Genomic DNA, 27,822 nt, shown 5'->3' on the forward strand with positions numbered 1-27,822 from the left:
TCTCTTTTTGCAGGTACTTGTACCAAATCCATCAGATGACCAAGGTCACAATCTGCCTGGTAGGTCTGCCCTACAACCGGGCTGGATCCAGAGATTTCAAGGTTATTCATACATTCGGGTCTCAGGTTCTGAGGTAGTCAGAGCTCTGAAGTTGCTTTCAAAAAGTCTTCTGAAAGAGAAAAATCAGCTTTTCAGCCAACTCAGGAGACACTCATCAAATGTTTATCTTCAGTGACTCACTCTGGAGCGACACCTGGAAAAGGGGCGGTGGGATCCATCCACCACTCTAAGACCTCTAAAGCAGTCCCTGGCATGACTTGCACAAGGTAAGGACTCCACCACCACTATTTATTCCGTTTACTCCTCTCACCTAAAAGCTCTTAGAGAGAGAGAGAGAAAAGACTGCTTTTCTACAGCTGTAATTCAAGACACCCTGTTGGCATTTTTATTTTTACTAAGAAAAGTGTGAATCTCAGCGTTAGCTTGGCCAAACTCTGTGGAAAAACAAACAAACAAACAAACAACCCTCTCTGGAAAATATATTTTTAAAAGGTATACTATGAAAACCTATCTTCATTAGAAATATCAAAATAAATGCATGGATTAGTGTTCAAGGCCTTGAGATTCCTGTAGACTGTCTACATCAGTTTCACAAGGTCTAACAGTCCTACATATCATAGCTCCACACCCATAAAAATGTTATAAAAGCCACAAAAAATAAAATTGCATTTTTTATTTACCCCAAATCTCTCTCTACATCTTCTTTTCAGTATGCAGAGGAGCAGCAGAGCAATTTGGTACTCCATGCTTTAATATCTCATCAGTAATAATTTTTCATTAGTTTTTTAGTATTTTAGAGCTGCCTTTACTTTTTTTCCCAACAGCCTTGAAAAAATATCCCAATGACTCATTATCTCTTCTCAGAATACAGGCATTTATGAAGTACAAAGCTCCATGCAGATTTTTTTTTCCTGTGAAATTCAACTCAAAACTTGAAAAACAAATCACAAAGGGTTGTTGTAAAAAATTCAATAGCAACATAGCCATCTTGGAGCTGGAGGAGGTAAGTGTATCCAATTTTATTTCTTGTTTTGTAAACAAGTTTGAGAGTTGTCTGATTTAAGGAAAAGCTCCGTAAATTAATGAGGAAAAGCCGCCAGTTGTTTGATATTTTTGTGACAAATGTTTCCAACAGTTAGTTCCCTTGGGAGTCACCTTCAGTCTTTATTAGTGAAGAATGATGCTGTCCTTGATGTAGCCAAATCTTTGGGCAGGCATGAGAAAAACACCATCACTGAGTCCTAGAAGTGACTAAAGCCTGTAATTTCAAAGTAGCTGGAGAATATCTTAAGATGATTCAGCTGCATACCATAAAACAGGTTTTAAGTATAACATTTATTGTCTCTGAGTATCATGAGAATTCCACGAAAATTCGGTTTAATACCACTTAATAGAGTAAAGGTACTGCCTTATGCATTTAGTGTGCTGTAGCATTAGTTCTTGTCCGATACCAGTGAAGCACAATATGGATTGGTACTTGGAACGTATTGCTTAGAGTAGAAATAGGCTGATTCCCATTACAATATCAGCCTCAAAACATGCTTGCCACTTTGTCATTCAAGGTAATTCACTAACCACAGGTACACAGTAAAATATCATTCTTTCTCCAAACTGCCTTGGAGGGAGACATTTTTGAGACAGGAATACTCAAAATGCTTTAGGATACATAAGATAAGCAAGTCATCTGGCTTGGGCCGGGCTGGTTGTCGAGTCCGCACTGATCTTCTCATTTAACATGAAAGGCTGAATTCAACATTAGCATTTAGAAAGATTATTTTTAGCCACCACTGATATTACTTGACCAAAGCTCAAGAAAACATAGCCACAACAGCAGCCTGTGTTCCAGAAGGCCATTTACTGTAATGCAAATTACTGTCATTTATTTTACCCCAAAGAACTTCTGTTGATATGTCAGTGCTTTATTGTGATGGTTTTTACCTCAGTGAAGAACTCATAGGAATCCTTTGCTCCCTCCCTTCCTATGCCTGAAGCTTTCATCCCACCAAATGGCAAGTTCAGATCTCTAACAAGCCAGCAGTTGGTCCACACCAATCCAGACTGTAGCCTTTGTGCCACCCGATGAACACGTCCCACGTTGCTGGACCACACAGTGGCTGCCAAGCCGTATTTCACACTGTTGGCTCTTTTGATCACTTCTTCTTCTGTATCAAATGCTACCACACATGTCACAGGACCAAAGATCTCTTCTTGCATGCAACAGGATTCATCCTTGACTTCGGTAATAACTGTGGGCAACATGAAATAGCCTTTCTGGTTTCCAGATGAGAGAGCCAAGGAATCTACTCCCTCTCCACAGAGGACTCTGGCTCCTTCAGCCTGGGCTTTCTTCACATAACTTCTTACCTGGGGAAGGACAAGGAAAATGTTACTGCTAAAGGACACCAAAATCTGAGGATTCACCGCTCCAGTCTGGGCACACCAACAGGAGCCCCTGAATATCTCCAACTAGATCACACTGCCTTTACTTCCCTCCTAACAACAGAGGTCATTCCCTAGCTTTTGTTGTTATATTTATGTAAAAGTAAGGTTGTGTATTTCTTCTTGTAAAACCATCAATCTCTCTCTCTCCAAACACTAGTCTAGCAGGCAACACCACTGGCCCTTCTCGCTAAGTATTCTTAAAAGGGTAGGGCCCCTGGCGAAAACACAAGTGGTCCCATAGCTTCTCTCCCTCTCTCTCTCTGCTTTATTTGAGGAGCTTGAGCAGTTTCCCACACATCCCATGCCACAGTTCACTCTTCTACTCAAAGGGATCAGTAATATTTTCCTACCTCATAGGCAGACTTTTTAAATGCCTACGTGCCACTACAATGCTGAAGCTACAAATGCTATAGAAAATCTCATCAACTAATAATAAAATCTGTTTCCGTGGCTGCTGCTATCATATGCTATCTTGAACACATACAACATGCTATCAATCTACTACTGTTATCATTGCCTGGTTTCTCTATAGGAAAAACTGCAAAGACAGAACCAGGCTTCTTTCTCTTTTTCTTCTTTCGACCACCTTGGTAGGTTAGACTCAGAAGGCCTCTATGGTGCAGCAGACCTTGGACCTCAGGAAATGTTTCTGCCACTCTGCTTCTGAACAGGCCTGGTGAAACTGTTGAGGTGTCAGGAAGCATGACAAAGGTTTGGCTTGCTCTCTCACTCAGCAGTTTTCAATCTGCTTCTTGTTTATGCTGATTGTGTCTTTTGGGATGTGAGCATCTGCTCTCCTGAACTCTGTCTGACAGCATAAAAATTCCTTTCTTATAATCCACTAAATCAGACTTTGTGCAACTATGCACCATCTCAGCTTCCCTCTACACACATGCAATACTAAATTACTTCAAGCAGTCCTAGGAAACTGTCTCTTCCTCCCAGAATTTACCAGAGAGTGATATAAAAATAAAACTTTTACCTTCTTAACTACCTTATTAGGCAAATAGGTGATGTCAGAAAATGCAATATTAAAATCCATGAAAATGTCACTGAAGTCTTATATTGGTTAGTACAAATTCAGGATTTAGATTTACGCATTTGGAATTATTTCACTTCTAATAGGAAAAAAACTATTGTTCATAATTTTATATTACTTTACCCATGGAAGTTATTTTTCTGTAGTAATCATTTGATCCCAGGCCACAGGCAGCAGAAACCTTATCAAAAAGATACCTTATAATGCCTTTCATCACCATTCCTCAGAGCTAACCTTGGAAAGGACCATACACCTCTGAAATCACCTTTCGCAGCCCTCTAAGAGATAGATGAGATTATGTAAACTCCATGTACCCTTTCTAGATGCTCTTTACTTATTAGTGCTCCCACGTCAACTGTAGGATCTGAGGGGTTCCCAACCTTCCACTTCTTAGCTTCTGCCACAAATCTCTTTAAAAATTCACTGTATACGCCCCTCTGAACAAAGATTCTGGAGGTGCAGAGACAGATCTCACCCTATCAAAAAGAAACAAACAAGAAAAACAACAGTATGAGTTCATATTACACTGTACTATTGATGGGTATTAAAAGTCACATTCCAGAATGAGACTTGTGTCCCTGCATCCTCAAGAGTGCAAACTACTTTTAACAACACTGCAAAATAGGATTTTCTGCAGATTAAAAAGGAAAAAGAGAAGAAAGACAAAACAGCAATAATGGGATCGTATAATCACTCACTAATGCAAATAAATTTGATTTTTCACCGATTACATGTTATCTTCTACAACATTTTTCATAGGAAATGCTACTTCCAATTCTGAATGGTCTCTACCTTCATTTCCTGACAATCCTTTTCTGACACCAAGCTATTTTTCTGAATGTTTGCCCCCACAGTTTCATGGCTTTGGTGATCTCTCCTGAGGTGTGATAAGGGGGAAAAGGAACGTTGACAGAATTTTGGGGTGAGTGTTCTGAGTTAGTTACAACAAATCAACAAGCTTTCCACTTATTTGCAAGGTAAGATTTAAAACAGTTGCTTTATGAAAGGATAAGCAATATATTTATTTTGAGAGGGATAATGATACCTCATTATTTTCTGCTGGAGAGTACTAGAAAAACTCTTTATTATTTTGTTTCCCTGCTTGTGGAATAATGATATTTTTTAAAAAAAAAAATCTATTTACAGTTTGCTTAGGACACAGAATCTTGAAATAGGCCTTCACAATTAAGGATTGGATCCAAAAGCTTGTGCACATGTGCACACACACGCTCAGACACATGCACACCTCCTGCTGCAAACAGTGTTTATGCACTACAGAGGTTGGAAGCACCTGGTTGGCAAAGCTGGACCTTAGTGTGGTGGGGATGCATTGGGTCAAGTCAGCATCATCAAAGATGATCGCGGGGTTTTTGCCTCCCAGTTCCAGTGAAAGCCGTTTGCAGTGCGGAGCACTTTTCTCCGTGATCCGCTGGGCTGTCAGCGTGCTCCCCGTGAAGGAGATCAGAGGCACGTCAGGATGGCAGACTAGAGCTTCTCCTGCCTTGGTGCCCGTTCCAAACACCACGTTCACCACCCCGTGGGGTACACCTGACGAGAAGAAAGGCACACAGTCATTGTACCCTTTCCCTTGCTCTGCAGGTTTCACTTCACTGTGTTTTGTCTCTTAAGTTAGAAAATTACCAGTAGCTCTAGGGTGACAAAGACTGATCTTTAATTTGCACAGTAGCTGACATGCATGATGTTTAATAACTCAGGGGTCATAGGTTAAAAGATAAAATCAATTCCACTGATCGGTCAAGTTTGCCTGATATCCATCATTAGAGACTCGCTCCCAGTCAATTCAGAGAAGAAGCAGTTGTCCTCCCAGTTTTGCTTAATAATGTGCCAAATGCAGCTAAGACACAGCCATGGAGAGCTCATTCTCACTCTCTTACACCCTCATGGCTCCTCTGCTGGCACCACAGACTCAGGACATTGACTTAAGTCAAGGGCAGGAAGGGAAGAGGCTATTTTATTTTCCAGTGCAACATTCAGCTACAGCAGTCTTTCCCAAATTCTTGAAGCACTTTCTGACTTCTGCAACAGAAAAAACCCCAAATGGTGCAAAGGTGAGTATTCCCCTTCCCTACCGTGCTATGAGACTTACCTGCTTTCTCCAAGAGTTTACACATCATCCAGGCTGTGACAGACGTCATCTCACTTGGCTTGGCAACCACAGTATTTCCACATGCAATGGCAGGAGCTATTTTCCAGGTCAACAAATATAGTGGCAAATTCCAGGGACTGATTAAACCAGCTACAAAACAAACCCACAAAAGACAGGAGTTCAGTCTGCTGAGAGATAAAATCTGATTCTCTAATCTACAACCTACACCAAATCAGATTTATGAAGGGAATTTGATTATGGCTTTTTTTTTCCCAGACAATTGTAAAACAAATTTGCAGCTAGAAACATTTCTCAGAGGCAGATAATTTTAAAGGATTTGTTCAAGTGATCCTAAAGGTGCCAGTCACATTCTCTGAATAAGTGTTGCTGCCTCTTTTGGGCAGAATCCTATATTCACTGCAGTTTTCTAGGAATATTAATGCGAGGTCAGCCATAAAAACTACGCAAGTCAACTGTTCTGTGGTAACATTCTGTGTTAGCCAACAGCAAGCTAAGATAATGTGTGTTAGTTCAGATCACTCTTGCTTTCTCTTGCTTAGAGCTCCCCTTCTGCCCTCAGCCTCATCAGGAAAAAAAAGAACATGGATAACATACAGTCCATATTTTCCAGATAAATTTTAACCTTACTTATGAGTGCCTAAGTTTATCAGTGAACAAACTGCTGTTTCCACAAATTGCCGAAGGACCAGAATTTTTTCAGTAATTACCTTTGGGAATACTTGCACCTTACATATTTATAGGAAATAGAGAAAAATAATCTGTAATTGTTAAGTGTGATTGCTCACAAAAGCCACATTGGTTTGTGAAGCAGATGCAGTAAGTGACTGTTCTTTACGAGAGTAATTTTACCAGTCGTGTTCTCCACTGCTCACAAAAACTTTTAAATAGATCCTATAGGCTAGCTAATTTTAATTTTTAAATAATTCAAGTGTGAATGTGGAACATTCACATACATTTAAATAAAACACCTAGTAATGGAATCAATCATTGGGTTGTTTAGCCTGGAGAAGAGGAGGCTGAGGGGAGACCTTATTACTCTCTACAACTACCTGAAAGGAGGTTGTGGAGAGGAGGGAGCTGGCCTCTTCTCCCAAGTGACAGGGGACAGGACAAGAGGGAATGGCCTCAACCTCCGCCAGGGGAGGTTCAGGTTGGATATCAGAAAAAAATTCTTCACAGAAAGAGTCATTGGGCACTGTCAGAGGCTGCCCAGGGAGGTGGTGGAGTCGCCTTCCCTGGAGGTGTTTAAGGAACGGGTGGATGAAGTGCTGAGGGGCATGGTTTAGAGAGTGTTAGGAATGGTTGGACTCGATGATCCAGTGGGTCCTTTCCAACCTTGTGATTCTGTGATTCTGTGATTACACCACCACCAATCACTTTATTCCTGAAGCATTAGCAGCATCTAGTGGCCGAGTTCAGATTCCTCACCTAAAAGCAGTTTTGCCAACTATGCATTCCAATCACAGGCTGAAATGTCACGTTACAAAGTACCACTGCTCCCCAAAAGGCGAGGAGGATCTGGCTCTCTCCACAGGAGCAGCAGGTCAATGCTTCTGAACGTCTCGCTGATCCACAGCAGTAATACTTACTTACCCACATCGACACACGCATTCAGAACACTAGAGGTATTTTGAAAGTGAGAGCTGCCAGGTTAAAACAGATGCTTTTTAAGGCACGTGAGCATTCTTTTTAGCATGAAGGAGCATATCTGATTTTACATGAAGATGCTCATGCATTAGCAGACTAGTCTTGTTTAGCACCTGAGCCAGAGACAGTAAATGGGTTTGAAAAATCCTCTTTCTTTGCTGAGCCACTGCTGAGGCAGACATTCTGCCAAGCTTTTCAGTATTTCAGAAGCAGCATACCAACTCCCACAGGTGTCCTCGAGGTGTAATGCACACAGTCCATGGTTGCCATCTCTGTGCACTCTGTCGTGTGATGAAGGATAGAGGAGGCAAAGAATCGGAAGTTGTACACAGCCCGAGGGATATCCACTGTTCTAGAAAATGTAATAGTTTTTCCTGAAACAAAAACAAGTTTATTGCGGTTTTATCATGGGCAGAAACAGTGCTTTAAACTCTGCTCTGAAAGCTGATTTGCATGGATTTGGGGAAATTACTTTTGTCTTGCGCCCAAGTAATAACCAGCATAGTGCAAACATAGTTAATGGAACTGTTAGTAAAATGAAAACATAGTCAAAGAAAATAGTTCCCCCATAGTATTGCATTCCAAATGCAACAACTTAAGTCAAAGTCAGCAATACTGAAAAGTGAGAATGCCCCAGGAATCTAAAGTCAGTGGTTTCTATGAAGTTCATGCACATTAACTTCAATTTGCTCCAACAGTTCATATCATACTTAAAATTTGGACCAAATCCTCCATTTCAATATTCAGCTAGACACACTGTATTTGAGATGAACAGTTCCAAAGTTTACCCTGATCCTTTGACTCTGCTTGTGCAAATGCTTCCAGGTCATGTTCAATCAGGTCTGCCAGCTTGTTCAGGATCTGAGATCTTTCCAATGGACTTTTTGAGGACCAAATTGGGAAGGCATATTTGGCAGCTTTGACAGCAGCTTCCACCTAAAAAAAAAGCAAAACAAGGATGGTGAATGTTAACAAAAGGCCTTAGAAATAATATCATACAACTAGCAGATGAATTAATAGTTGAGATTCTGATAACCCAGATCACATTGTTGGGAAGGCTCTTCAGAGTTGTGACTTTTGATATTTTGTTCATTTTCATCTTCTAAGGACACCATCCCATAATTCAAGAAGTGTTACTGAAATAGAATACCTACAAGAGAAACTGTCACTGTAACTCCTACTGTTCTTTAAATTCCAGCAATGTGTGGGCACCCTCAGCCTCAAGGAAATGACAGACAGGTCAACTGGCATGTTGGTATGGGCCAAACCCATGCAGAACCTTATTTCTCATGGAGGAAAGTGCAAGAGTCTTTCAAATGCAAATGCAGCTTCAGTCTAAACATCCACAGGTCTCACAATATGGGACTTGAGCCACACCAGCCAATGCTGAAAGTAAGGGTTTGGAGAATGAACAGAGTGTATGCCCTGCTAACCTTTAATTTGCTCTTTCCTTTCCCCTGGCTAGTTCAAGGAATGACTAAGAATATATTTACAGAACACACACTCAAGAGAAAATTTTTAATCTTAGCTGATCACAGTTAGAAACTCATTAATGCTCTCATAAAAAAAAATAGCTCCTTTCTAAACTCTTGGGGTTTAGTTAGTTCTTTCATCAGATACCTAAGGAAGTCTACAGATATGAAAGATATATCATTTATATAGATGCATACTAGTTTTGTCAGTACTTTGCCTTAGATGCATAATACTTAACTGCAGCATCGTCTCTCAGGTGGGCTGACCTTTCTGAATAGTGGCAGATTACCATCACTTTTCAGAAGCAGACTAGCCTTCAAAGGATTAACATTGACCAGAAAGCTTTCTCTCACATCATCCATTTCCTCTGGGCTCTTAAATGGAAGTTACCTGCATCTATTCATTTATAAGCTGTTCCTTCTTGATGTTTACCAGTATCTCAGGTTACTAAAGATGGTTATCAATATCCTTCCATGTCTTAACTAACCCCCCTTTTTCCCAATTTTCCTTCCTATTCATCACTTCTCTATTGCTTCCAAAGTCTAATGTACATATTGAGGTGGGCTTCTAGTCAAAGCTTTCTTCGACAGTTTCCCATAATTTTTGCTCAGAACTTTCTCTAGCTTCTGGAAATCTGCCAAAGTCAATAACTAGGAGGATGCTGATGTAACATTAATCAAATCATTTTGACCTCTCCTAATGTCGCCACTTGGTTCTGTGCAGTCACTGAAAGCTCCTTTTCATCAGTTCCACAAAACTGAGTTCCAAATTTGTTCCTTCAAATCGTGATGGGTGTTATAAAAAACCACCACAAAATAATTTATAGACACTTCAGTGATGCTTTAACAATGACACAGGAGTTCAAGAAGGTGAAAAACCTTCCGCCCCTCCCCTGCCCCCATCACACACATCAGAAGTTATGATTTCCCTGAAAATAAGGACCAGAGTTTGAGGGCCAGAACAATACTGGTACAGAGGCCAAGATGAGAACTGAACCATCTTGCAAGAGGTCACACAGATCAATAGCCAAGCTTCAGAAACCTAGACTCTACTCTTTCGACTGTAGTTTGACGACCTCCTGCTCAGGCTGTCAGCCACCAAACAGCTGAAGCAGGACCAAAGCAGTCTTGGGAAAGGGCAACTGCAGCTTCCTGAGTGAGTCAGGCGTGGATGGCACTCTACCTTGAAAAGGTTACCTTCTCTGAAACCATACTGCCTTTGCTAATTAACTTGTTCTTCCACCTTCCCGTCATTAGGTGCCATTGTTGTGCTGCTTCTCACCTATCCTCTCCTCTGTGGCCTTTTCCACCAGGTGCTGCGCACTTCAAGAGAGGAATGATGTGAAGTTAGAGCTATCTCCAGCGGGTTCTGAAGATATTGCATTTTCACAGAGAGTAGAAAAGAAAATTAGCAAGGAAGGAATAAAGTGGCAGTAGATTGATCTAAAATATGCAGGAGGAAAGAGATCTGTACAGAAGAAGTAAGAGAGCACACAAAAGTTAAACAGTTACTTAGTTTCACTAGCAGAAAGCAGCAAAGAAAGTTGAGCCACAAAGAAAATATGCATAAGAATTCAACTATGAACCTGTGTGTCTGAAACACTTCCTTCTGCTTTTCTCTTACGCACAAAACAGACACAGAGAAAGAACACACACGGTCCCGGCGTACTGTAGAAGGTTGATACCAAAATACCCCAACCTGCCCTCATGATGTGATTTTTGCTTTGCCAGGGGATGATGCACAGGGGCAACGTTCTTTAAAGAGGTATTTTTTTAATGGAAATATTTGCCAGGACTAATTAGCCCTCACCAGCCTGTGTTTTGGAGATAAAGGGCACCTGATAAGCTTGCTTTGGTGCTGCTATTTGGAATTTAAGACATCTAGCTGGGGGACAAACTAATCCCTGGAAAAAACCACTTAGTGTTTTGGCAGAAATGGCCACTGCAGCTGGTGTTAGGTTCTAGGATCAGCAACAGATTTGCTACCCATCCCCATTCTGCCTTCTAACCTGTCACTAAAATTAACCAGGAAAAAAAACCCCAAATTAGCTATTGAGCCTTGCTAGAAACCAGCATTCCAAAGTTCTTTGTTGAACCTGGGTCCGGATGCTTGTTTTGATATCTCTGGATACCCTCTAAGTAGTATGTGATTGCATTTTCCCTCGTAGCGTATTCCATCAGTCACCAGCAGATGCCAGCTCTACAGAGCCTGACCTTCTTGTAGAGTTGTCTAAAGGTAGGAGTGAGGCACACTCTGACCTTACAGGTGTCTGGATTCCTGCTGCTATGCACAACCACTAAGTCAAAAAGCTGGAAGAGAAAAGCCATTGCTCTTTAGTATATTTGAACTATACCTCCAGAATGGCCAGCAGCCTACTTTTGTTAGGCTGTTCTGGCATTCACACATCTCTCACGTTTTAACAATTTTTCAAATGAATGAACAGGAAGATTTGCAGCTGCACATCAAAGAGAAGTCTTTTCAGGCATAATTAGGGTTGGAGTGAGCTTACACAGATGTATTCTAGCAAACCAAACCTGTTACTCTTTAACCTTTGGGCATCAGCATTTAGCAAATATTTACCCAGTTGAAATTGCAGTGCAAAGGTTTCTGCTGAGAAAAGTGAAAAGATGTCAGCAGGATTGAAATGCAAGTGAACGGAACAGCTACACACAGCAACAGTTTGTTTTTAAAAAAAACACTTTTAAAATACTGTACGCTGCATGCAACATTTTCCAAGCCCTTTGTGTTATCCGAGTTTTTCCAGACATTTCTCTCTTCAGTAAATCCAAAAATTACACTGGACACATACTTGTGGGTCTCTTACAAAGTAGCATCAATGAAACTGTAGCACCCTAGATGAATGTCACATAGGCCATCCACATCTGAACACATACAAGGCACAGGGAAAGATTCATTCCACTAGAGACCACAGGACTAGGAAACATTACATTGGGGCAGAAGACAGACTACACTATAAGGAAATGTACACTCATTGCAACCACTTCATCACCTCCACTTAATATTCAATTGCTAATACCAAATCCAGAAAGGTCTGGAAGCATTTTACTATCTTAAGGGAAGAGTCAGAAAGCCAAAAATCCTTTTGAGTGACGATTGCAAATTATCAAGACACCAGGGGAGAATAGGCTTAATTGTATACACTGCCTCTATGTTTATTTACACAAGAGACCAGAAAACCCTTTCCTCTCTTACAGATTGTTTATACTTAGGGCCAGTCCGAGCCTTATTGTTAACTCAGGTACAAGACACCTCCCATGTGAGCTGAATAAACTCGACAGAAACTACTGAAGCTGTTAATTTACAGCACCCTAAGATCTAGCCTGTAACTTTCTACCAGCAAAACGAAAAAAAGTAACAGTATTCAATGACACAGCCATAGATTACACACATTACAATAATCAAGAACTCACTCATTTAAACATTAAAGTCCTCAGTGTTTTTCTGTTTTCTCACATTCAGCCCCTGCTGCTCAAAATATTGCTAGGTGTTTAACGTTTTCACTTCTTTGTACGTTTGGATAGTACTCACCTCTTCTTTGCCACTGTCTGGCACTCTGCAATAGACCTCTCCAGTGGACGGATTATAGGAGTCTATGTAGGAGGAACAAGGAACAAATTTGCCACCTATAAAGTTTTCCAGTACTAAGAGAGCCTTTGAGTTAGCCATCGTTAGCTGCTGTCTTCATCTGTGATTTTTTTCTACAAGGCATCGATTTAGATTAGTGGCTTTGTAAGTATTTGCACAGTGAATCTGAACTCCTCCCCCTCTCAGTCTTCCCAGCGCCGATCACTCACAACTTGGAACGAACCCTGGCAACAACAGCAGAAAACAGGAAAGCAGGGGAAAACTACTACAACTATATCACTTGGTTCTTTTCTAGGAGGAGAAGCAGGGAGGTAGGATCATCTTAGCTGTTAGAAATTAGCTTCTCTCTGTCTACAGGAAATAAAGTACTGAAGAAGAGGAGAAAAAGAATGGTTGGACAGGAAATTTCTCCTTATACCATTTTCTTCAAGCTATGGTCTGGAGACATTTTGCAACAGTTATACAAAATAATTCAAGATCCAAACACCTAGCCAGGGACCTGCTTATCATCAGGAGACACCAAGGAAAGACACTTGGACTAGCACGTCTGCAGCCCATGTTCACTGCTTTGTCATAATTGATACTTTTCCATGTAACCCCCAAAACAATGCTTCTGCTAAACTAGAAGTTTTTAAACATAAAAAGCTCTCTAGTTTTTCACCAATATCCCCAAACATCAAACAATACAAACAGCAGAGTGGCCCTTCAATTTAAAACAGCTGAGAAGCACAATCTTACCTGCTATGCTCTGTTGTATGTTGTCAGAAAACCAGTTTTTAACAAAAAGAAGCCAGACACCAGCTTTCAGGGTTTACCTTCCACAGATACTCCAGTGTAAGCCACCTCACTGTACAGAAGCCTGTTACATATACTTAGGTTTTTCTTCAACTTCCCATGAACCAAACCTGCCTGGTAAGAGCTGTGTAAAAGACATCTCTCTCTCCAAGACAGAATACTTAGATTATCAAATGGCTCTGGGATTGCATGTCACCTTCTTGCACTCCAGAGATATTGGAAACACTACATCCATATTGGAGATTGCGACTCTCTCAATCAACATTTTAGAAAGTTTTTGCACCCTAGACCACTGCCAACCCATCAATTTCCTTGTGGATCAACAGCCAAACATACTTTTATCAAATAAAGGTAATATGTTTTTGTTGCACAACAAGAGATTATTTATGCACTAACTAACCAGCACCTCTGGTCAAAGTTCAAACCAGTGCTGAAAGGTAGCGCAGTCATGTTGAAACTGGATTAGGTAATACCTCTGACTCTCCCAAGCTACAAAGTGGGAAAGCATGCAGTAGCTTTTCTGTTGCCACAGAATATTGAGTCTCAAAATTCAATGCAACCATGTATGAGAAGGGTTATCAGAGGTGCATCCCCTATCACACTTCCTTATCTACAAACACAAGGAATTTACTGAAGTCTTAAAACTGAAGACATGCTCTTCCGCCTATAACACTTCAGCTGTCCCTGACTTAAAAGCAACCTAAACATCTTCCAAGGTTTGAAGGAAAGTTCAAGTAGATTCAACGCAGGAACTTGGCAATACGAATCTCTGGAATCCAACAAGTGCACTGAAACTTTCACAGCTGGTATGTTGTAATGCTTAAGTATTTAAATGTAATTTCTGGACTATAAAAAGACATAACAAATAGTGATAATTCATAAGCTTTGGTTTTGGCAACAGGTTTTCATGTATTTCAGATTCATAAGATTCTACAAAAGTCATTTCCACAAAAAACAGTGCTGATACTTCTACATATATGCATGCAGCCCGCAGTACTACTAATCTGTGTGGTCAAGCGCAGGTATCTGCTGAACCGGGGCTAAAACATGTGAATGCAAAAGAAATTACCTTACACTTACGTGGGAAGAATAGGTATGGACCATACATGACCTTGAACTAAATAACAATCATAGGCTTTTTGTGTTCTCCATTATGCAGGGCACAGTTTTACTTCAGTTAACTCTAGAGGACTGATGCTCTGAAGCAAGTACTTCAGTTCCTTCCTCATACTACAAACTACGGTCAAAGCAGAGTTATCTTCAGCCTGCACTCGCACACAGGTCCTGAAATACCCGAGGGCTTTCTTACATTTCCTATTAAATAAAGATATTCCAAGTTGCAGTGAAATGTGTCTGTCCTGAACTTATTCTGGAGAGAAGGACCCCTTTTCAGTTGCTAGGTCTTGCCTGCCCTATAACTGAAAAGCATGAAGGAGTTACAGGCTTGAATAAGCACAACAATCTGGCTTTAGAATACACTCCAAGACTAAACTGCCAGTTTTTGTTGAAAAGAGCACTGTCTCAATGAAAGGGATGTGTATGCGCAGTAGCTGCACTGAGTACCATGAGAAAAACTGAAATTATTTCCACAGAAAGACAAGTCGCGTGCCAGTTTCGCATTTTAACTCATAAGTTTACTCTGAAACTTCTGAGTTATGGAAAGTGAAGAATGATTTAACACAATTTAGAAATGTTTAAACAACAAAAGATGAAGGAGAGAAAAATTATGCTCAGATGAAGTTATTTTATTATTCTTACAGTTTAAAAAATAAAACTAGCCAATGTTGGCACAGCTTCCACTACACAGCAAAAGAAAACTTTTTATTTAAATAAATTTTGGGAGAGGGAAAACAATCCCAGGAAAACAGTACATGCCATTCTCTTGAAACCAAAGTAAATAGTTCTTTTTTCCCCCAAATATGCATTCAACTCGAACCTAAAAATATATTAGACTAGAAGAGTTACTTTACTGAATTAATGTGCAGAAAAAAGCAAATCAAAGAAAATATGTAAACAATTTATGTCTGGAAGTAATGACCTTGTTTCATGATGATTCACCATCTTTTTCTCTAATTCAACTTTGAAAGATTTTTCCATTTAGCTCTAAGGGCTGAATTTCATGTGGAGAAACACATGATATTCTTGAGATCAAGAAGCGCAACATTAGCAGTTCCCTGTCAGTTGGCATCTTGTTCTGCAGTAGGAGAGACTGATGAAGGGCTCTCCCCAGACATTTTACACGATGTAACTTTTGTCATGATCTTCTCTGCAGTTAATTGCACTTGTTCCTTCAACTGAAGTAACTGGATTCTTAAACAGAAGTTTTGATATCTCATTGCATTTTGGTTGAACAGTTCAAGTTCCGGCACCACTGTCATTCTTTAATCTAAAAATAAACACAAATAGAAATAAAACCCTAGGGTGAAAAGCAAAGTACAAACTGTAAAATTATCACAACTTTTTTTAACATGATACAGTTGCCGTGGGGGGAAAAAAAATATATATCCTTTGGAACAAGATCATGAGTATTAAAATAGTAATTCCCAAATAACGATCAAGAGTTATTTAGTCCCCAATTCTACAAACATTTGGCATCATAGATCTAAAGTGGACCCCATTCACTTCAAGTTAAATTAATGAAAAATGAGTACAAGATTAAAGCCTTACTTCTGAATCCTATTTAAGACCAGAGATTGTTACAAGCATTAAAGCCCCATAAGGCCCAGAGACTCTGACAGGTCTAGGACATCATTCCCGCAGACACAAGAAAACAGAAATTCTCACACTCTAGTTCCAGGTTCTCTAGACATTAAAGGACTCAGGTTGAGGTCTCAGTACCAGAACTTGGTTAATGTGACTAAATTGCTCTCCCTCAGGCCTAGAATTAGAACTTAAATTCTAATCCAAAAATCATAGCAAGATTTTTTAATGTGACATAAGAGGGACATTCATATGTTTTCCATCTAATAGAAGGCAAAACCTTTCTATTTAGTCCCACAGCTTTTGCTTCCTCTCACTTACCCATCAGAAAACGCTTGTAAGCATCAGTAAGAATTCAACAAACAATTCCCTTTAATGCTAACAGGAAAAGACCTGGCACAAAAACTAGCCAAAGTGAAAACGGTCAATATTTCTTATTTATAAACTACTTCCAGGATATAGAAAATTAGATTCCAGAAAGACTGGTGTATGTTTGGCCTATTTTTTACCTAGGGGCTGTGGGGAAAGAAGAATGCACAGCATTCAAAAATTCTAAATAGAGTAATTTTTGCTCATAATGAACTGAACAGAACCACGGCAAGCTTTCCTTACATTTTGCTGAAGCACTGTCTCTTTTTCAGCAGAATAAGTACACATCTCAGGCCAAAGGGTGTAGAACAGGTCTTAACCATAAAAATTAAATGTTAAATGTGAAAGTTAACACCATTCATTTCAGTATAGAAAGTCCATTACAAAAATATCATACCTCTGTGACAACTCCTGCAGCAATAGTGGAACCACCGTAGCGTAACATAAACCTCCCAAGCTCTTTAAAATCTTTATACAACTCTAGAGCAATCGGTCTTTGAGTTTGCAGTTCAATTAGAGCATTCTGCCCTTTAGTCAAGAACCTGCAGGTAAATAAGCAGAATACTCTATTATAACTATATGCATACATAAATGACAAAGAAAACAGTGAATAAATGGAAAAAATACAACTTAAAAACCTAAAATTATAGTAATCACTTTTGATTTAAAAAAGAGACAATTAATTGCTCTGTAGAAGTCGTAATTTTTCCTTGACTCCCAGTCCTGCAAAAGATCTTAAGCAAGTCATTTTACTTCTCAGATACTCAGCTTTTATCAAGTGGGCAGCAGGTTTTTCACTTTGTAAAGCACTCTGGAATCTAACCAAGAAATCAACTAAAGCAAGAAAAGCACATTCTTATAAATACATTATTATTTCATAATAAAACTCCTTGGTATATTGTATATTAACAAAAAGTCAGCCCATTTCTTGAGTAATTATTAGCTATTCAAAACACTTACTTAGGTTTTTTCTTTGTCACTTCACCAGTGCTTTTGTGCAGGACACTCAACAATCTTCTAATAGTAGCAGGTTCACTTACAGTTTGATAGTGTAAAAGCACCTAAAAATATGTTTTTCAGTTATTAAACGTTCTACAATAATCAGAAATCCTAAGTGTTAATACTTGAAAACACCAATTTCTTTTAACAGTGATATTTTAAACAAAGGCTTATAAATCTTCTCCCAAACGACTGTCTACCTCACACATTCAGCAACTGTTCCTAACCCTTGCGATCTCTACAGATGCAACACAAAGGTCATGTATTATTTAACTGTATATACATCTTCCATTCTTTAATATTTTGCTTTTGCCACTTCAGTGCAGTTCAGTAGAATGAACTGGATTTTTTTTTTTTATTTTAAAAGGTATCTTAAAAACTAAGTGCATGACTATACTCCTAAAAGGTGTGAGCTTTCTAAAGGACAGTCTAGCCCTACTGCAGTGGAACTTGTTCTCTGAAATGGCTTGGCTATGTATTAAAAGCCAGTAAGAATACGTAAGCAGCCACGGTAGCTCCTTACATCTGTCCAAATTACAGAAGAATCTGTTTCCTCTGGAAAGACAGAACCACTTCTGAATCCTAAATGCCTCATTTTTAGGGAGGTCAAATATGAAGAGGAAAAGCCCTAGGGAACTTTCACAGGGACTTACAGGAAATCCTTTAGTGATTGGAACCTCAATATTGAAGATGAGAACCCGAGCTCTGAAACGAGTGCAAACTTTAATGGGTTCCTTGGGATCACAAAATACACAACCAACACTACAAGGAAAGAGAAGAGAACAAAAGAAACTGATATGCATCTTGACAAACAAATGCTAATCACTGTGCTGAAGATAAATATTTAAGACAAGCAAAGCAAAGACCCCACCACTTTACTATAACTCCTAGACAATACCTATGGCATGAAGAGGTCTGTCTAGTTCAGTGAACAATTACACCCATTGCTAGTCAGTTTCTAAAAATGTCACCGTTTCCTGTGTGTAGATACTTTGAAGAATTAAGATTTTCACTCAGACATTAATTGTCCCAGATGAATAGCATAAAATACTGCAGAGTGCCCAAAACTGCATTGCTGCTGCCTGTAACTCAACTGTTTTGTGGATAAAGGAACAAAGTGACCAGGGTACTCAAAACTTTACTTCTCAGTAGCATTCGTTATCAAACAACTCTACATGTAGACACAAAAAAAGCTGCTGCTCATTACAAGTCATTAAGGTAGAACAGTCACAACTTTTTCACAGTAACTAGTTTTTTTAACCCTCTAAAAAGAAAGGAAAGTTAACCCCATCCAGAAAAACACAACTGAAGAGAAGAAATAGCATGATTAACCATATACATCAGATGCATTCAAATTTCATCAATATCAAGAGGACTTAAAACTTCTTTATCTTTTTTTGACACACATCTCCAAAACATGAATGACACCAACGTAACAAATTGAGCCAAGCCTTCATTCAACAATCTAAGAGATCTTCCTCCCCATACCATTTACCACAGAGAATCACACCCCATTATGAAATGGCAATACAAAAAAGACTGTATTTTTTCCATAAAAACAGAGCGTGAATTTATATAACTATCAATGCAAGGAGTCTTTCAAAAAGCAGCTTAAAAGTTTGCTGTCTTAAGTCCAACTGGAACAAATTATGGATCCAATTTCCTAGCCTGAACAACTGATACTTATATCAGTCTAACACTTAGCATGAAACCTCCAGACCAAAACAGAGAGATTTGCAGTGTCTCATTGAATGTAACAAACTCCCAAAAAAAGGGTCAGCATAACAGCATAACATTTACCAAGACAAATGTTAGAAGCAGCTAAATGGCTGAATAAACAGTTTCCATCAATTCCACTTGTCCAGATTTACTTATTGGTACACAATGGCAGTTTTTTGGATTTGTTTTGTTAGCATGATTTATGATTTGATAAGTTCTTCAAAAACCTTTTGTTTCATTTAGCAATAAGGACTTACTTTGTTTGGCAATTAAAATGTCCAAGGACAAGTCTTAAAGAAAAAGGCTTTGAAGGTTACCAAAGTCAGCACTAGGGTGAAGTATGAAAACTAACAGTATTCTTCTGAGGTTGCCGTTGGACATGTAGCAGATGTTTCCAACGTTTGTACATGCAAGCCAGGTGAAATGCATCACTTCAGTTTTAAATATCCTGGTAGCCACATCATTCTTCAAGTAAACCGCTGATTTTTAAGTGTAATAGTTACAAAGCTTTTCATTAAAAACAAACCGTTACTTAGACTGAAACCCAGTTTTGCTCACTTGATTTTGATGATATCCATGCCGGTCAAAGTGAGACTAACGTGATCTCCTGCTGCAGCCCAATCAACTGGTTCATCGTGCAGTGTGATTCCTGGAAATGAGTAATAACAGAACCTCACAGTGAAGTACCTAGGTTCTGAGCTACAAACAAACAGCTCTGTTTGGGCCATTTGTGCTTCATCAACCATCACTCATCAATTTTCAGTATGAATGGATTGAGAGTAAAAGCTTTTTAACTGAGAAGACTGAGGAAGCATTTTTTTCCCTTCACTCCACCCTGCACAATAACATGGCTTTAATTAAGCCAGAAGAGGGGACCTGGCACTTGTCACACAGCACAGATGACGCAGTCCTGAAAATGCCGTAGTACTAATATCTCCGTATCTGCCCCACCCATCCTTTGAGGCACACGCACACCCTAGACCGCATCTTTCATATACTTTAATGGTACCATGTCAACTTTCATTTACCTTAAGTGGGTTTGCTGACTCTTTCATAAAAAAGCGTAACTGATGCCTTTCGTTCATGACATCGCGTCTATTAGAAAGCATCTTTAAAATTAATTTTATTCTGATTTTGATGTATTTTAATCACTTTAAAAACAACATAGGTGGTAGGTGAGGACAAAACTAACTGCTTGTGACTTAACATTCTGAGGTTTCTGGTCAACACCAAGAAACAAAATAAACTCCATTTTTTATAAATATTGCATGTATTCATAGGATCTAGTTCTATTTCATTACAGATTGCATTTATTGATTTGCAAATGCGTTCCCAAAACCACTTGTCAAAAACAAGCCAGAAAGCATCATTCAACTATAAGTATGTTAGGTACTCTTTTCTTAAGGAGTGTCGATAATTATTTCACAGATAAGTGTCATTCTCACAGAATAAGTGAAATTCAGCCTCCTGAAATAAAAAAACAGAATCCTAATGTGCACACTACCTTTAGCAAGTATTGTATGATAAATTACATTATCTCTTCTTTACATTAAATATAAATAATGCATACTTAATGAACTAATATCCTCAACCTTCAGCTGCATTTCAGCTACATGAGGAGTAGTAGAAAAGAAAAATCACTGGGAATACTCAGACAAAACATACGTTTTTCCATGCTACTTCCTCCACTCCCAAAGTGGAGCAGTGACTATAGTAGTCTGATACCAATATTCATCCACATTATTTTAACACTCCTGTGTGTGTGAACAATGTACCTACAACCATATAAACAGGCATACTAAAGAGCTTCCCAAATTAGCACTGAACAAGCTGCTACTGGAACAGAAGAGGACAGCTGAATCAGCACACTGCTGAATTCCGGCTAAACAGTCAGATACAGACACCTATTCATTTGCTTTGAGGACTTAATTGTTATTCATTGGTCAATGTAGAAAAATCATAATTTTATCTTTCTGTCTGCATATGAAACAAAACCAACTCTGCAGTACAAAGACAGCAAGCTTAATCAGGAAACAGCTAAAGATTTAATGTCTTGATTTAGCTATTCCTCTTTCCAGAAATCGAATGTATTGAAATTTAAATCCAATTTTCTTCTCTTTTGTAGTTGTTCATGACAACTATATCCTGAAAGATTTTATATTATGAAAGGATCACTAACAAGTCTTAAGAATATCAAACAGCAGAGACTTAATTCTCAAGTTTTTTCACATCTAATTCATAAGATTAATTTACAAAGGCTGTTCAACGTCCTCACACTTGCTAACAGCAGTAACACTCCATAGCAAAGCTGAATATTAATCACTCCTGTACTGCATATTTTTACAGACATTGTTGGAGCTCAGATATTTTTACAGGTTCTCCATAAAACAATGTCAAAAGTCATGAGGCTATAACATTTGGATTATCTGACATGGTAAAAAAAAAAAAAAAAACATGCAAAATTTCATAGACATATTTATACAGACCCAGTCACATCTAAAGAAATCCGTTTTATGCTTTCACATTTTATGTTTGACAGTTAGTATCAGTTTGACAGTCTGTTACCATTTCAGTAACTGCTTCTAGCCCAGTATTGACCTGAAAGTAAACACACTTCTTTAGACTGTACCTTTTGCAGTGCAAGTTTCATTAGGAGGCATTGCCAGAAGTCGTTCTCCAACCTGAATATAGCCTGCTTCTATTTTACCAGTCACACAAAATCCTGACCCTTGGTCTGTAATAAACACAGTAATAATTTCAAACAACTTCAAAATTGGATCAATATCCCATCATAAGTTAGCCCTTCAGCAATGCATAGATAGTTTCTTATATAATGAAGCCAGGTTCCCCTCCTCCCCTAGAAGAGTGTTCAGTACTTGCAAGTTAGCCAGCTGTGCATCATCATGAAAATGAAACATTCAATTCAAAACCTCTAGATCTTATGTTTTTCAGAACTAAGGGCGAAATATCCTTCTTTGAACAAATGCAGATACATGAAGAAACATTTTTTAGTTTTTCAACAGTACATTAACCCCTTAATTCCTAGCAATTGTATTCAATTTAGCACCTTTCCAGTATCACTACAGATAAAAAAAAAAATCTCAAAATTTCTCATGCATACAGGTACAAATTCCTACACTGTTTACTGTTCAACTGAACAAGAATCCTACATGTTCTGTCTACATTTTACTTTTGCTTCTTAAAATCCAAAGATCGATTCACTCTTATTTAAAATGAGGAGCTATGACAATTGTGGATAACTTAAGTGCTTCTGAATAAAAGACCTGCATTGTTTTTCTTCTTCAATGTCCTAATACTCTGTTCATTATTTGAATGATAAGTCATTTATTTTCAATAAATGTGCTACAAATGCATATTTATGCACATGCACCTCAAGAAATGCCTCACACCCTTCACACGTGTTGGCAGGAGTATTCAAAAAGAATCCTCTGAAGGGGTTCTGCAATGACATTTTCAGTATCCATATAAATAACAAACATATGCAAGTATCTTAGTAATTTGTGTGTCACATTAGATTAAAGGCTTAATTTAAAGCTGACTTCAAAAGAGCAAGCTGATCTCAAATCTTGAGGTCATATACTACCAACCTGTTCTTTTGTGTTCATCACCACTGCTGATGAATGCTTCCAGCCATCTAGCTGGAAAAATACTACCAGTATGCTTGCAAGTTAATTTTCCTCTATTCATTCCAGCAAATGAAATTAATGCAGTGAATTAACAGGATGGCATCAGATGTCAAAAGAACAGAAAACTTGAGAAACAGATACTTGCTAGAAAAAGAATCTCCAAGTCATAGTACCAATTTCACCTCAATATTCTACACTAAAGAACATGAAGCTAGACCTGTGAGCATTTGCAGGCATCCAGAAAGGTGAACCGGTTCCAGGCTCCCAAGCACAATTGAGAACATTTCTCTTTTTTTCACAACATCACCAATTCTGGCTTGATAAACTGGCATAGTGTCTGAAGCTTCACTCTCTCTCATGCTGATTGCTTCCTGCAAAGTCTCAAATTCCTTCAGCTGCCCATGAAATCAATATACGTATAAAACGGACAATTGGAGACAGAGTCAAGGCATAAAAAATGACCCAATTTCTGTATATCATGGTACTCAGGTTCTGCCAGGACATATTCTTTGTCCTCAGGATTTGGTTGCTGGACAAGACATTTCTGAATTAAGCTCAAGTTATACCCTAGTCAGAATGATAATATGGTAAGTGGAGACTGGTGCAGCAGTGAAAGAACTAAAAGGAACTTCCTGGATCAGGAGACAGTTTGCCTGTAAACAATATTAGGACGGCTATGGAGGACAACAGCTAAAACCATGCTGAGATAGATGAATCATATGTGTGGGCAACTTTAATAAAGAAAGGGGTTTTCCAAACTATGCAAGAGTACACTCGGCACTCTCACTTTTTACACGCTTTTACGGACAGCTCCTCCTCAGCAAGCACAGGCACTGGAACAGAGCTGCGAACAACTGTTGCTTTATGTACTTGTACCTGCAGGTACTTCCTCTGGTAGCATCCAAGTCAATTAAGTTTTGAGATCACAAGGTAAGAAAAAAATAGCCTAAAAAACACCTAAAAGGCCACATTTAGTGCTAAACACTGTCTATGTAAATTGAGTCCCTTCTAGCAAAAAAATCAGACTTTGACCAAAACTGCTCATTCTGTGAAATGTAGCTCAGCACAAAAATTATTATTACCACAAAAATGTTGTGAAAGATCTTGAAAAGATCTTGAAAAGATTTTGAAAGATCTTAATCAATAATCCTAACACACTTTCCCACAGCTCACAAAATTAATGATGATGAAACTAGTGGCAACAAACTAGCGTAAATTCTCATGCAAGGTTCCAATATTTATCTTTATCTCTTCAGTACCAGAAGTCAGCCAAACCACGGTATGTGGAGCATCTAATGTTTTCTCAAAGACCCACATCAAAATTGCACAAAACTGATTCTTCCAATTACAGTCAGTATTTTGATCTAGTTTCTTGTATCACCCCAATAAACACCCTATAAAGTAAAATTGTGTTTTAAACTTTAATTTCAATATTAATATTTGATTACAAATGTATACAATCATTAAAATCATACAGTCAATTGGTTTGCAACATTTCTCAAGGGACCTACAGGAAGTTTCAAATGGGACAGTTTTTTAAACCTTATTTCTTTTAAACTATCTGTAAATGTAAATGCATCTAACTGCAAAAAGTATTAAGCTTATGATGGAAACCTTAAGGGCTCAAGGCATTCTATGTTCTCCAGACGATGGGAATAAAAACTGGTTATAGTTACTTGCTAGAGAATATTTAGCTACCTTTCATTAAATCCTTGTCTGGTTATAACAGTCTCGCTACCATCACCCTTTTCTTTCACCTCTCCCCACAAACGTTTATATGAAAATGAAGGAATTTATCATTATTAACTGCTACAACACTTGTAAGAAGTTCAACAAACATTTGTTTAGGCAACAAGAACCAATTCAGTAAAGAGAATCTCCAAGCTCTGTTCCAGAGAACTATCAACTGATTACATAGTCCGTTAGCCACTCGTGGACTTTTTCTCCCTCAATTTGTTTTCCAGTGGTGTTTCTCCTTCAGAAAAATCTAAAATTCCACAAAGAGCAGTGCTTGAACACCTACTATTCCTGTTCAAGACTACTGGCACAAATAAAGCTTCTATTTTAAGTCCTATTTTTAGATCTTTTTTTCCAACTTTTTTTGTGTTAAATATCACTGAAATGATGGTGAAAATACTATAAAACCTACCAACCTTTAAAAACATCAGCAACACACAATCTAAATGGTTTATCCACTGACCTCTGTGGTGGCTTGAAAGAATCTGCAAATAAAATGGGAAGACCTTTTAGAATTTCTGTATTCAACAACTATCTCAACAACTTCTCACATAGGGATAAATCAACAGCATTGCATTCCAAAGACTTTGCTCCTCATTTCCCCCCAAATATAAGTTTTGACATACACACAGGACTAAAGGTACAGTTTTTAAATACAAAAAACTGTACTCACCAATCTGCTCCAACAAACACTTTCCTTCATACCATTTTGTTAGGTCACTTGACTGACTTCTTGTTACCAGATTTTCACCCCCAAGGCCACTCGTTGGGATATATGTCACATCTGATTCCTATTTAAGAAAACAGAAGTTAAGAATACATTAACAACAGGACCTTCTAGCAGAAGCAAGAGGTGCATTTTTTCAATATTACCAGTCCAAGCTATAACAGAACAGTTCACACATTTGTATTTCCCTTGGAGAAGGCAGATTACTCAGAGGATACATGTTTACCTCTTGCCTTATTAAAGTGCTCCAAAGAGCTGGAAATATTTAAACGTGACAACAGCAACATTAACAACTAGAAACTGAGTTCAGGTAACAAACTCCAATTCCACATCTGACAGGCAAAACTTCATTTGGAATTGCTGGTTTTCAGGAAGGCCACAGTCAGTCCAAATGGATAGTAGTTGGAACTGAGGAAATGTAAGAACAACCCAGAATGGTGAAAGGAGAGTGTTCTTATGAGTTCATAATTCACACTGACACCAGCTCTGGTGTAAAATTCTACCATAATTCATGTAATGCTGAACATCAAGAGAGATGATCCTTGGTCTGTCCTGCTTTGTAGACAACAATCCCACGACACTACAAATGAGTGCCCAAAGATTCAACAGACCTAAACAAAGATGATGACAGTATTAAAGAACTGATTAACCTTTTCCAGGGCTCAGTGCACACCCTACCAGTAAGAAAGTGAATCTGCTATACTATGTGTACGCATAGTAGCAGGGAAGCATCATGAGATAACCTGGCTGTAAGAAAAGCTCATTCTAAATAAATGCCTAAACAAAGCAACAAAGACCTGAGAAATATACATTACCTTAAAGCCAGCTTGTTTAAGAAATTGACCAAGTTTACTCGTTATTTCCTGAAATCTTTCTTGTTGCCAATTGACCTAAGATAGAAAATAGATTCTGATAATAAAATTGTAGATTTTTAACCACGACTCAAACATACAGCAGCATGTCATCAACTCTAGCACCAGTAGCTATTCTCCAAATACAGCAACCAACTAATTTATAAATATGAGATTTCCAAGTGGATTCAAAGTTAAATGCAAAAGAGCATACACAGTAACAATTTCTGACAGTAAAGAACACCCTACCTAACTTGCAAGCATTAAGTTTTAGTTTGATTTGTCCTTAGACAGCATTTTTTTTTTAAGTTTACATAAAATTCAGATTCAGCAAGAACAGATATACATTAATAATCTAAAACACAGCTAGTCATATGTAACACACCTTACAGGTTCAAAGCTCTTGGAGTCTTGACCTGAATGACTTACCAACATGCCCTTGTAGATGTCATTAGGTTAATGGCTTATGTGAGGTTTTCCTAAGTACAAGAGGGACCCCTATTCATTTTAGCACCAAAACTATTCTTCTGTGTGCTTTGAAAATACACACATAAATAAAAAGAAAAGTATTGCAAAGTCAAGAATAAAAAAAAAAAATAATTTATTATTAGTTTCGCAATATCGAGCCTTAAACCTAAGGTCTAAGATCCTAGATAAATTCCCTTCAATTAAATGAAAAAATAAAGCGTGTACCTGATCCATTTTATTGACTGCAACAGCCAGCTGTGTTACTCCAAGAGAGCGCACTAATAATCCATGTTCTCGAGTTTGTCCACCCGTCTCAAACCCTGCTTCAAACTCTCCTCTGCTAGCATCTACAACCAAAATAGCCACGTCAGCCTAGATTAAAAAAAGAAAAACAATCAAAAGTGGTTAAGAGGTGGAAATAATCTGGGTAAATATAGCAATAAAACATTTCACACAAAATATTCTTTACATGGGAGGAATTCTGACATGCTTCAAATGTCATTTAAGCTGCTCAGTCCTGTCATGTCCACCTCAGTGAGATATGAAAGTTCTTATGAAAGTTGTGCTTCTTGGAGTTATTGGAACTCTAGTTCTCTGCACCAGTTTCACTTGGGTCATTTTTCTGAGCTTTTCTTTAGCTGTCACAAGCAGATACATTATAGCACTGTCTCACCTCACTTCATAAACGCTATTTCTGTTGAATGCAAACCCACTATTGGTTTTGGGAACTACCCCTCTATGGCTGTTCTGCATAGACTTCAACTAAACAAAAGTGGCCCATGCTCCAGAAGCTCGAGAATAGGTACGAACACAATGTCTAGTTCTTCCTGCCTCAGTCTGGACACCTTCATAGTAAGGAACTACAGAAATTACAGATAAATCACCTCACTACACAACTCGTATCAACAGGCAACCATACCCTCAATGTGGATGCTTCACAGCCCACTCAATACTAGAGCATGCCAAAATCACAAGGTGGAAAAGTTGAAGTAGCCTACTTTATCATCTAGGCAAACTCTGCCACAGCAATCAGAAGAAGTAAGTATTTACATAGTCTACAGCATTCACAAAAGTCATCAAGTAAGCACAGGGAAAATCCACAGATCTTGCTGTTAGCCTTAAGCACAGCTAATATTTCTTGTATTTTTTCTGCTTTGGCCAGACAGACCATCATGCACCAAGCAACGGCAACAGACGCGAAAAATAAAGGTGCTGCTGCCAAAAGGCAAGTGCAAGACAATTTCATGAAATGATGAGACAGACGTAACGCGAAGGAGAAGAAAAAGTGGTACTTTCTCCTTTTCCTGACATGCTTATGCTTCAGGATGCCAGAGGGAAAGAGACAGCACGCTGTCCTGGTTCTGAATTCCCCTTGCCTTGTCCTAGGTGTGAAATCCCCACAGCTCATACAGAGA

At 38.6% G+C, this 27,822-nt stretch overlaps 2 protein-coding genes and 1 long non-coding RNA gene across 4 annotated transcripts in view; 1 reads left to right on the forward strand and 2 right to left on the reverse strand.

The window, feature by feature from the left end:
- Positions 1–706: 706 nt before the first annotated feature.
- ALDH8A1 (aldehyde dehydrogenase 8 family member A1) lies at positions 707–13,490 on the reverse strand. Its single transcript, XM_009557463.2, has 8 exons — positions 13,134–13,490; positions 12,339–12,619; positions 8,105–8,252; positions 7,535–7,690; positions 5,649–5,798; positions 4,833–5,089; positions 3,856–4,017; positions 707–2,424 (listed from the first exon to the last, which is right to left on the reverse strand). The coding sequence occupies exons 2-8, from the start codon at positions 12,474–12,476 to the stop codon at positions 1,972–1,974; spliced, it is 1,464 nt and encodes a 487-aa protein (XP_009555758.2). The 5' UTR covers positions 12,477–12,619; positions 13,134–13,490; the 3' UTR covers positions 707–1,971.
- A 198-nt stretch (positions 13,491–13,688) lies between these two features.
- LOC128851635 (uncharacterized) lies at positions 13,689–14,755 on the forward strand. The gene is made up of 3 exons (XR_008448994.1): positions 13,689–13,996; positions 14,109–14,239; positions 14,350–14,755. It is a non-coding gene; the product is annotated as an uncharacterized LOC128851635 (long non-coding RNA).
- Positions 14,756–14,971: 216 nt separating this feature from the next.
- The window catches only part of HBS1L (HBS1 like translational GTPase), a 57,199-nt gene continuing 44,348 nt past the window's right edge, over positions 14,972–27,822 (reverse strand). The window contains exons 10-19 of one of the 2 annotated variants that reach the window (XM_054061491.1): positions 26,633–26,779; positions 25,904–25,978; positions 25,035–25,152; positions 24,778–24,846; positions 21,607–21,711; positions 19,536–19,626; positions 17,912–18,020; positions 17,220–17,320; positions 16,657–16,801; positions 14,972–15,576 (exon numbers count right to left, since the gene is read on the reverse strand). In XM_054061491.1, the coding sequence (XP_053917466.1) occupies positions 15,565–15,576; positions 16,657–16,801; positions 17,220–17,320; positions 17,912–18,020; positions 19,536–19,626; positions 21,607–21,711; positions 24,778–24,846; positions 25,035–25,152; positions 25,904–25,978; positions 26,633–26,779 (972 nt within the window). In that variant the 3' untranslated portion in view covers positions 14,972–15,564. Of the gene's footprint in view, positions 15,577–16,650; positions 16,802–17,219; positions 17,321–17,911; positions 18,021–19,535; positions 19,627–21,606; positions 21,712–24,777; positions 24,847–25,034; positions 25,153–25,903; positions 25,979–26,632; positions 26,780–27,822 lie in introns of those variants that run through there. The other variant, XM_054061492.1, reaches the window with a different exon arrangement.

Source organism: Cuculus canorus, chromosome 3 (assembly GCF_017976375.1).
Source record: "Cuculus canorus isolate bCucCan1 chromosome 3, bCucCan1.pri, whole genome shotgun sequence".
Taxonomy (NCBI): Eukaryota; Metazoa; Chordata; class Aves; order Cuculiformes; family Cuculidae; genus Cuculus; species Cuculus canorus.